Here is an 11,487-nt window from a genome sequence, read left to right as displayed (position 1 = left end):
CAAAACAAGAGAAAAAACAATAACATATTCAAAGGGAAAGTAAATCTTAAAAATGTACTCTCTGCTGTTGAATTGCTCTTCAAAGATATAGAGGAAAAAAGTCCTCTGCTACAAATTTTTTTCATTCTTATTTTGAATGGGGGGCGAGAGGGAGCCTTTACAATGTGTTTTTCTTTCTTTTTTATAGCCCATCTGTTTACAAAATAAGAATCAAAGATTATTTTTTTTCTTTCTCCTTGCATGTGTGGCTTTTGTTGGCGCGCTGTCATAGACAAAAGGCAACCACAGGTGGAACTGTCAGCGTGGAGGGATAGCTGGTTTAGTAGAAGCTACTGGAGAGCTTCTGAAACGTGGAGGACCAGCTGTTGTTGGTGGAAGCTGCTAGAATGTTGTTGTGGTGGAAGGACAGTTGGTGTTCCTCTGGAAGTTGCTGGAATTGTCGGCTGAAGCTGAAACGTAGAGGGGGCTGCTATTGAGGTAAAAATGGTGATTACAACTGCCCGTCTTTTCTCGTTGATGTGGAATAGGAATGGAGCAAAGACATAAAGCTCCATTTTTAGCTTGAATTGTTCAAACTTCTGAGCTATAAGTTCTTATCATTATGAACTTTTCGCTCACTTTGGATGAGTTCTTCTCATTATGAACTCTTCTACTGGGAATGACGATCCTTATTCTTCTGTGATGGAATCTAGCAAAAGGTTGAACAAGTTCTTCTCATTATGAACTATTCCTTTGAGAATGTTGATGCCTCGAGTGAGGTTTCTGATTCAACTCCATATGTGATGAATCGAGATAAGGTTTAACAAGTTCTTCTTATTATGAACTTCTTTTCCCCCATCGGATGAGTTCTTCTCATTATGAATTCTCCAATGGAAATGGTGATCCCTCGAGTTAGGTGTCGTTGATTCAACTCCATATGCGATGAATCGAACTAAGGTTGAACAAGTTCTTTTCATTATGAACTTCTTATCCCTCATTGGATGAGTTCTTCTCATTATGAACTCTCCACTAGAAATGTTGCTACTGATCTATCTTCTTTTACGATAAAATCAATCTAAAGATCGAACAAGCTCTTTTCATTATGAACTTATTCTTCGTCTTCGGACAAGTTCTTCTCATTATGAACTCTTCACTGGAAATGTTGATCCATCGAGTGATGGATTCAAATATTTTCTGAAATCCACGTTTTCAAAGATTGAAAAGTTGATTAATTCTTTGCTGAAATCTTTGTTAACTTTGCAATTCCCGTCAAATATTCAATATCTGGATAAAAATGTGAAATGAAATTTAATGAACGCAAAGAAATTTGTTTGAAGAGGAACTATCTCATATGCGATAAATTTTATTTTGAGGGAAAATTGTCTCAAGTGAGACGAAGTTTGTTTTAAGAAAAACAATCTCAAGCGAGATAAAATTTGTTGTTTCAAGCGAGACAAATCTTTGCTTTGAGAAAAACTATCTCGAGCGAAATAAAATTTCTACTGCGAGTGAAATTATCTCAAGCGAGACAAATCTTGTTTAAGAAAAACAATCTCTTGTTTAAGAAAAACAATCTCAAGTGAGATAAATTTCTGTTTCGAGTGAAACTGTCTCAAGCGAGACATCTCTTGTTTTAAGAAAAAAAATATCAAGTGAGATAAATTTCTGTTTCGAGTGAAACTATCTCAAGCGAGACAAATCTTGTTTTAAGAAAAACAATCTCAAGTGAGATAAAATTTTGTTTCGAGTGAAACTGTCTCAAGCGATACAAATATTGTTTTAAGAAAAACTATCTCAAGTTAGATAAATTTCTGTTTCGAGTGAAACTGTCTAAAGTAAGACAAATCTTGTTAAAAGAAAAACTATCTCGAGTGAGATAAAAAAAATTTCGAGTGAAACTGTCTCAAGCGAGACAAATCTTGTTTTAAGAAAAACTATCTCGAGTGAGATAAATTTCTGTTTCGAGTGAAACTGTCTCAAGCGAGACAAATCTTGTTTTAAGAAAAACTATCTCAAGTGAGATAAATTTCTATTTCGAGTGAAACTGTCTCAAGCGACACAAATCTTGTTTTAAGAAAAACTATCTCGAGTGAGATAAATTTATATTTCGAGTGAAACTGTCTCAAGCAAGACAAATCTTGTTTTAAGAAAAACTATCTCGAGTGAGATAAATTTCTGTTTCGAGTGAAACTGTCTAAGCGAGACAAATCTTTGTTTTGAAAATGTTGAATATGAAGATGAATGCTCATTCTTGCTGAGGATGTCTTTTTGTATTTTAATCTCATCATTTCCTGAAAGATCTAAAAAATGTATCTGAATGAAACTATCCTGAATGTCTTTATGATAAGAGAAAATGTCCATGAGAAAGATAAGATTTCAAGAGAAATTTTAAGGATACCCTCGTGAGAGGAAAAGTTAAAGTTTTTATTGCATAAGATGATGGATGTTTGATGCAATGATGCAAAATCATATATGCGTATGTGTATGTCGATGCATGTTTTCTTGACTGAGGGAAGTGAAGAGGTGCTCAAGCAATCTTGGTTCTCGTCCTGGTCTGTTCGCATTCATTCTCCTCTCACACCAAGGTGTATCATTGCATTTCTTTGCTATTTAGACCATATCATGTCGAGATGTTTAACAACAACCTATAGTTCAACCTTAGTTGGCTCCACTAGTTTCTTGTTGTTAAAATTTCAGCGCCCTTTCCATGGAAAGAAATATTTATAATTTCTCATTTTTAACCTTGGGGTTTTGGAATACAACCATCATCTTGGGTTAAAAATGGAAATACCATATGATCGCAACATTGGTTCAGCACTATAATCAATGGTTCGTCAAACATTTGACAACACATTCATCCTTTCCTGTGGTTTCTGCCTATATTTCTCAACCAAAGAAACTTTTTGTATGGTGTTCAGAGCTTTTGTATGGCATTACAAGGACACCAATGGACCAAGCTCATTGGGAATACAAATGGGATGCTTTAACTTATCAGCATTAATGTAGGTGAAATCACCAAAATAATGCAATTGTATGATGAACAAATCAATTATGTATAGGTAGCTCCACTGTCACTATTTCACCATTTTCATTCTTCATATCTTTCTGTCTTTTTGGAAATATTTTCTCAATTCAATGATCTTTCCATAAGATGATATAGGCCTTCATCATGCCCCAATATTTGCTTCTTGCTAATATAAGCTTTTCAAAATATCCCACTTTCATACTAATGTGAGCCTTCAAAATGTCCCACATGGATCATTTTTGTCTGAAATGGGCCTTCAAAAATGCCCCAACATTCTAAGTTGTAAATTCTCAATGTCTATTTGATTTGACTCTCATGATTCCCATAAGGTCCAACATTGATAATGCCCCATTGTGGGTACTCGTGGCTCTATTCATGCCCAAATATGTTAATCTTGAATGCTTTCATTCCAGTGTTACTATACATCAATGCTATCAATTAACTTGAGGGATTCTCTTCATGTTGTCACAAACTAAAGAAGTTATCAATCCTTCTAACAGAAATGTCTAAGATATGTGCCTCTTCTGAATGAGGTGATCAACTTCTTCTTGACTGGTTGCATTCCTGCCTTTTTGCTATGCTCTGAGATATGTGTCCCTTTTGAATAGGGTAATCCTTCTTGATGAATAGATGATAATGTCTCAAGAGAGTATTACAAGTTCAATTCTCCAGACTTTCTGGACTCTCGAACCACTTGCCTTCAAGAATGTGAAAATACTTTATCATTCTAGCATCAATTACTCTTTTTCTCCAATAGAGGTAGAATAAGCATCAAATTGCTTCAAGTACCTTTCTCATTTGAGACTGTTATATTTGAAAATGTTTTCCTCCTTTCTTTATCAAATAATGAAAGAATTTTGTAAAGTGTTATTTAATTCATGCTCACAATGGAATCAAATCATAAAACATGAGTTTAATGAATATCAAATAAATCAACTAATCTTTTAAATCTTTCAAAAATCATAGTTCTATGGAAAGTGTCAAAATTATTGATTGATTTAAGGTGTAGGTTGATTTTGGTAAGGCAAGGTCTTCCAGGTTGGTTTAGCATGCATGTCTCTTTGAGCGTCCACTTACCTGAAGAAATGGTTGTTATGCTCATCTCATAGAGATACTTATTGATTACAGACTCTCAGGAACATCTTTGGGATGTGCGGTGCTTCATCAAGAGCTTAAGATTGTCTCTTATGTCGTTATTGCACCATTCAATATTCGAGCCGCCTTTTCAGGTTTTCCACTCGAATCCTCCTTTGGTTTCAAGACATTACTCAAAATTTACATCTTGGACCCCCCATATATCATGCATTAAAGATTTTTAAAAAACCAATTTTTACAAATAAAGATCAATCTTGAGAAGTGGAATGAAATCTGAAGATAGTCTCTTTCACTTAGAAATCCATGTATGATTAGAATGGACTTTTTAGGTACATAACGTAGGCCAGGGCTTATGGTTATGAAAGAAAGGGATAAAAAGGCCCAAACAAGTGTTTAAGGGTAATTGAACCAAGGATGAATTCATTCTGATGCCTTCAATCTTGCCTCACTTGACTTAGATCTGCTTTGCTACTTGTATTTCATAATTTCTTTTCTGGATCCCTCTAGACTGCCAATTTTTGGTGCATTTTCATTTTCTTATATGTCCATCATTTCTTGCGCTTCTTGTTGAATATGAATCTTTAAACTAATTGTACTTGATCAACCTTATAACTCGAGGCTTAATGAGTCACCCATCTTGAAATACTTGATTCAATTTCTTTTATTCTTCTTTTTCCTTTTCTTTTGCATATTTTTTCTTTTTTCTTTTTTCTTTTTTTCTTTTTTCTAATAGATGAGTATAGGACTTCAATTGCTTTGAGCACCTCCTTTTCCACTTGCATTTTGGAAATTCTTTCATTATTCTTGAATGGATTTGATCTTCAAGCATTTTGTATTTAACCTATCTTCTAGTTCAAAACTCGCTTTATTTCATGGAGATTTTCCTTCGTAATAAAACTGGATTAACAATCTTTATTCATGTGAGCAGATATCTTTCACCTTGCCCCTAATGTAGAGGGTGATCCTTGGTTAGAGTTGAATAAGAAGAAAAATAATTTAGGCTCAAATGGGGACAACAAATGATATATTTTTCTTCTTTTGAGAAGGGATAAATGAAATAAGGTCGTTTTTCATTTCATACACATAAGTCTTTGTAAAAAAATTTACCACCAAGGGGATGAATATTCATGATTAACTTTTATTTACATGAAAATAATGTAATTAATGCATGATATAATTATTTAAATCAATCACTTTTTTCTTCTTTTTTTTATTTTTCTTCTTCTTACTTTAAGCATGCCCCAATTACTCGAAATTCTCTTTGACAAGTTGGTCTATGATGCCCCATCTCGTCTCTTCTTGTAGGATAATTTAAAGTTTGGTACTTTTGAGGTCTTTTGGTTTCACCAATATGATGGTTTTGTATCTGGAAGGACGAATGTGTGACTTTTGAAGTCATGTATATGGTGGAAGGTAGTGTTATAAACAAATCAACTCTACCCAATAAGGTAAACATATGGATTTGATGTCTCAAAAACATGTAGAGGCATTACTTGTTCGAGATCCAATTAGATGTGGATACATGAAAGGAATTAGGATAAATCCTCCTTGTGATATGTTTCAAGAGTCAAATTAGAACAGATGTTGCGTTGCTCTCCTAATTAATCTCTGCTAAGTTTGACATATTTACATCTACATTATTCAAAAATTGTAGATTCTCCTTTCAAAGATAAAAGCTTTATTGGATTTCTACACAAGTCCAGGCAAAGAAACCCAGTTTTATCAAGGACAAAATGGGGGCAAATAATTTGAATGTGTGGGGAATCGTCTATATGAGTCACTTTACTTCTTCGTTTGGAAATACTTACATTATCCTTGTTGTCGATTATGTTTCCAAATGGGTTGTAACACCCATTTCCGTATACGTTACCGCATGCGAGTCCATGATGTATCATAGAACATAGACTTTAAAAATTAGTCCCTTTTCAAAAACCAGTAAAATTTTGTTTCTTTCTAAAATAATTCAATTATTATCAAGAATCTTAAAATAGTTCATTTCGATAGCATTAAAAAAATCATTTAACTAATATTAATTAGCTAAACTTTATTTATAAACAGTAATAATAAATAATATCCCTCAAAATGGAAATTCAAACATAACTGTTTTTAAATATCACAACTATTTAGTATACATGCCAACTAGTATAATCATCATTCAAAAAGATATCATACTGATTTTTGGAGAATATTGGATCTTCAAAAGTTGATGTTGGGCCTAACTCCTTACTTCGTATGCTTACTTTTACCTACGCGTGAAAATCATCACACTAAGTATACACTTAGTGAGGCATGATAATTCTAATGATAATTAAAATAAAATATGTACATAGCTAAACATATCATTCATAAATATATTAAAATATAATAGTGTTATATAAAATTACTGATTTATAGTTCATCATACCATAAATAAAATATTTAATGTCATATTATCATCAATTCACTCAAACCTATATGTTCACATGTCATTTCGTATCACAGTTCAATGTACGATAAATGAGAATACATAACACATTAATCACATGTAAGTATATCATATGTAATTTATCTACCTTGTAAACAATTTACATTTTTAAAACCATATAACTCATATTCAATCAAATCAATCAACTTGTACATTTCCATTTCATATCAGACCTTTACCTTTCACTTTATTCATTTCATAGCATGTTTTATTCACTTCATTTATTTCATAGCATGTATCATTCATTTAATTCATTTCATAGCATGTATCATTCATTTTTATCTAATAGCATATACTTTTCACTTTTTCATTTCAGTGTAAACTACTGAGAATATAAGGTATTTGAGTTAGACACATCGAGGACTTTATTGAATGAAGGGGTTAGTTGTGTGTTATGAGTTCACCCTAATCTTAGAAAGTTAAAGATTTGTTCACTTATCTAAGAGAAGATTACTCGTCATCACTATGTACTAGTTCCAGATACGTTTACTAGTGCTTAAGTAACTAATTTTACTATTGCTCTTCTCGTGTTTTAACTTCAATGCTATCATTTTACAAAATACTTTTTTTCGCATTAGTGGGGGAATGTTGGTAATAATAAGATTTAAAATCATTTTTAATGCTAATTTATTGGCTCTTTATTCAAACTTGAATTTTATATTTACCAGCTATTATAGTTGTTTAATTACAGCTTTATTGCAGCTTTAATGGCCATTTATTTGGAGCTATTATAGCTAATTAATTATAGTACTTATAGCAGCTTAATTGCAATTGAATTCTTGTGTTTTTTGCTGGTAATCTTAGTCTATAGATATCAATGATTTTCAACTATTAGGAGTGAAGAAAATTACTTTTATCTTACATTCTTCAAAAGTTTTTCTTCACTCTTTAAAGCTTTATTATTTATGAGTTTAGAGAGAAGTGTAATACCGCCAAAGTTCACTCTATCTTTCGGGTGTACGAAATTTGGAGAGTCGTGTTAACTTTGGGGGGCATTCGTCCATTCTAACGATTACACACATCGGGGTGAATTCAATTCTAGGAAATAGTTAATACCACGAGCTAAGGTATTATACAATTTAGGTATTATAAGAACTTCAAATCATGTCGGATGTCTTTTTTTTTCGAGGGAGAAACATGTCAGTTACTTATATGTTATGAACTGAATGGTGGACAAGTTAAATGCATGTCTGTTTTGTGTGTAAAATATCACACTTTTCTTTGCACACAATGATGAACATGGTCAATGGTATATTTGAAAGGTTGTATTGTGAACTGTACCTTCCATTGAACATTGAATTAGCTGACTAAAATTATGAATGAATTTGAATTTCACCTCGTCTAGCTTATATTTCATGCAGTGCATCTTTGAAGACATGCTTATGATGACATATCAATGGGATCTTGGATGATGGGTGTCCAGGCAACTTATATAGATTTACTTACAGATTGTTTAGAACAGTGACCATAAGCTCGAACACTTTTCATCCCATAGAAGCTCGTCGACAGCACCTTCCTCCCCATTAACCGATGCCAGAGAAGAGCACTGCAACATCAGTTATTGTATGAAACTTTTAAGACAGCTTTCATGGCAACATTTAGTAAGTGAATTGCGGTTGTAGTAGTACCTATAGTAATCCGGATGAGGGACAAATGTAGCAGTGTCAAGCAGACCATAGTTTCCACCAATCAATGTTTGTCTACAATATGTTTTGGTATCATATGAAGCTGCCATCCCAAGCTGATCCATATACCTGTTTAATTTGTTAAATTATTGATTAAGATTCCATGTCGGAATCAAGAACAAAACAAGAAATGGACAAGCTTTTACCAGAAACTATTAGCAAACGAATTGCTGACGTGATTTCGACCGCTGTTATAGGCTCCTCCTGCTTCACCAACCCATGCAACCGCTGATGTTGATGAACTCTTCAGAATTGCTTGAAGGTCTCTGAAGGGCTGCCTCCCACCATCTTCATAAGATGCATCTAGGATTTTGTTCATCAGCTGATTATCATTACCTGCAAAAGCCAGGGGAAAATAATGTTTACAATATATATATATATATATATATATATGTGTGTGTGTGTGTGTGTGTGTGTGTATGTGTGCGCGTTTCGACAATCAAAATGCTTCACAGAATCAGTTCACTCACTGTGTTTGTTGTACCTGGACCGAGGTTGTAAATGTGTTGGGTCACTACTTGGAGAGATTTAGGAGTTTTCTCTACAAATTGTGTGAACCAATCTGTATCAATGAATCCTCCGGGTGCTATCACTAATGGCTTGACCTTAAATCCTCTAGATACATTGTCAACAATGCTTTTGAGAGAGTTGACATCGGCTGCATATTGTTCCGCTGAGATTTTCGCCCCGATGCCGGAGCCACACAGTTCGTTTCCTGATCAACCAGATTACTGTTATTCAATACAATTCATTGTATCATATAAAAATTGCATGAAAATAGATTTGTTTTAACTCTGGTGTAGATCACATACCAAGTTCCCAACCATGGATAGTATAGCCCTTGTTAACAGTGTATCGTATGAGCGATTCGGCATTGCTGGAATTCCAAGCTCCGATGGCAGAACCATCCGGACGGAAGGTCCTCCCACTTAGTGCATTTAATCCGAATACGACCATAGCCCTGTGTTTGGAAGTCAAAGGCAACGGAAACAAGACAAATTAAGAACTTGTTGGAAATTGACAGATGATGTACTTACTCACCCAGCTTTCTTGAAGAAAACGTTGAGTTGGTCCCATCTAGACAGGGGTAAGCAACCTGTGGAGAAACCGAACAACTCTGAACCATTCTGAACAAATGGTGCACATTTAACTTTATCATCTTTTGTCTCATAAATCACATTATCTTGCAGGGTTCCACCCATTCTGATCTTTAATGGAGAAAAAGCTGCACTTTACGAATAAGTAACACTAAGCTTTGAACCGTTTTTTTAAACCCAAAGGATCAAATACTTGCTTACCTTTGATAGCATTTAACAATATGGGGTTGGCTAGATCCTGTAAAAGTGAGTCATCCCTTAAAACTTTCAGACACATACATACATACATACATACAACTTTATCTTACTAGATTGAGAAGAGAAGCTCTTCCCCAGCTGCATGTTCCATAATCACATTTTTCAGGAGGCCACCAATCCAAAGTAGCACAGATGAAACTATAATCTGTTTTTGCTATTGAATCTGTTCCGTTAATCGAAACAGTGCAACTAATAACAGTTCCTTTTGAGCTCACAAAAAATGAGCCTTCATTCATCCAATGCAGCCATAAGTACAATAACAGAAGCATAAACACGAAACCCAGTTTCATGAACAAGCGATATCTTCTGTTATCAGCTGTTAAATGTGTGATTAAAAGTGTAGCAAATTAGATTATATAAAAGAATCCCATTTGATGTTAAAGAAAGAACTGTTATCACCTTGAAACTGTTGCTTACTGGTGAAGTGATCAATCAAGCAAGGCTCATATGATGTCATAGATAAAATAAAGTTTGTAAGTTATTATACTGGGGAAGACAGGAGCTGGTGAGGACTTAATTGTAAGTTTATTTTATCTATTAAATCATACGAGCTATTAAATTACAAGATTACAAAAGGAAAAAATAAAATCAGAACGGGCATGTTTGCAGATTACATAAAATTACAAGCACCCATCAAATTTAACATGAAACCTGCTTCCAAATATGAATCAGAAGGTGAGTTATTAAAAACCAGTGGAGGGGTTGGCAGATAGAAGAGAGCATGTCATCCATGACACAGTCAAAGGTTCTCTGGTCTTAACATGATTAAACAAACAGATAAAAGGTGCCAAGAAACTTCCAAAAAAAATAACATGATTAAGACTCTTGCTATCATTTCTTCAGTATAATCACACTGACATCAGATTTATTGATTAATTAATTTAAATCGAATATTATAAAAATTTATTATAAAAATGATCTTTCCAACTCAATTTATTTTATTTATAATGTTAAAATTCGACCAAATTATAAATTAAATTTCAGTGAAGCAAACCAAGCCCACTAAAAAAGATATCCATTTTTAGGCGGATGCAACCTTTATTATTATTTTTTCTTTTTATTATTTCCATTTCAAGTTGATTGCAAGAATGTTATAAAAGAAAGATTGTATTTGACTTTGGAAACAAGGAGAGACAATGTCAACTTGTCAGCATGGTGGTGCATGAATGTAACCCTATTGGCACTTTATATTAGGAAATATGAAACAAAGTCTAATTTCCAGATGTTACAGTCTTTAAAATATAAGAATTTGTAAATCTGTTTATAGGTATGCAGTACAGTGTGACAAACCTAATCTATGCACCAACTGAAAAACAAAAGTAAATATCATTTCATGTACCTAGAAAAGTTAACAGTCTACATCACATGCTGAGGGGCTGGTAAGTGAAACTAGTCCACGTCTATATTCTGAAATGTAGCTTGTACACATGCAAATACATGTTTTATGTGAATCAAACATACCATGAACTCAAGTGACGGAAATCTGATAACACATAAGAAATTATAAGGATGTCTATATTATTATGTAATGGCGCAAATTTTAATTGAAAATTAAGTTCGATTAGATCGAAGATTATTTGATGATTAAATTTATATAATAAATATTTAAAATTAATTAAGAAGTCTCATGAAATAAGGTTCTTTAACCATCGAGTATTTGACTCCATAAATATAAATGTTAGTTCTTAATCTTTAGAAGCATCATAAAGAGAAATCTGAGAGAGATAATTCTTATGGGACCTATGTTTGAGAGATTTATATGGATGTTGTAACACCTCAAACTTGACCGGAATATTCGACGGATTTGAGAATGTCACATTTGGGTTACTAAGCTACTAACAAAATTTTCTTTGAAATTATTAATTGAAATAAAACATTGAGAAT

At 33.4% G+C, this 11,487-nt stretch overlaps 1 protein-coding gene across 1 annotated transcript; it reads right to left on the bottom strand.

The window, feature by feature from the left end:
• Nucleotides 1-329: 329 nt before the first annotated feature.
• LOC120149304 (heparanase-like protein 3) lies at nt 330-10,501 on the bottom strand. Its single transcript, XM_039162135.1, has 9 exons — nt 9,654-10,501; nt 9,547-9,583; nt 9,290-9,473; nt 9,061-9,209; nt 8,733-8,963; nt 8,395-8,584; nt 8,192-8,317; nt 8,010-8,109; nt 330-449 (listed from the first exon to the last, which is right to left on the bottom strand). The coding sequence occupies exons 1-9, from the start codon at nt 9,891-9,893 to the stop codon at nt 330-332; spliced, it is 1,377 nt and encodes a 458-aa protein (XP_039018066.1). The 5' UTR covers nt 9,894-10,501.
• Nucleotides 10,502-11,487: the final 986 nt, after the last annotated feature.

Source organism: Hibiscus syriacus, unplaced genomic scaffold, assembly GCF_006381635.1.
Source record: "Hibiscus syriacus cultivar Baekdansim isolate YM2019G1 unplaced genomic scaffold, ASM638163v2 tig00111000_pilon, whole genome shotgun sequence".
In the NCBI taxonomy this organism is placed as follows: domain Eukaryota; kingdom Viridiplantae; phylum Streptophyta; class Magnoliopsida; order Malvales; family Malvaceae; genus Hibiscus; species Hibiscus syriacus.
This window is presented reverse-complemented; position numbering and strand designations above follow the sequence as displayed.

Bases quoted from the DNA above. Each gene is read 5' to 3' on its own strand.
- LOC120149304 (XM_039162135.1), bottom strand. From the start codon at position 9,893: ATGAAACTGGGTTTCGTGTTTATGCTTCTGTTATTGTACTTATGGCTG. The intron at 9,210-9,289 runs GTGAGTAAGTAC...TTCCAAACACAG, and splicing joins GTTTTCTTCAAGAAAGCTGG to GGCTATGGTCGTATTCGGAT. The intron at 450-8,009 runs GTAAGTAAATCT...TCTACGTTTCAG, and splicing joins GTCACTGTTCTAAACAATCT to CTTCAGCCGACAATTCCAGC.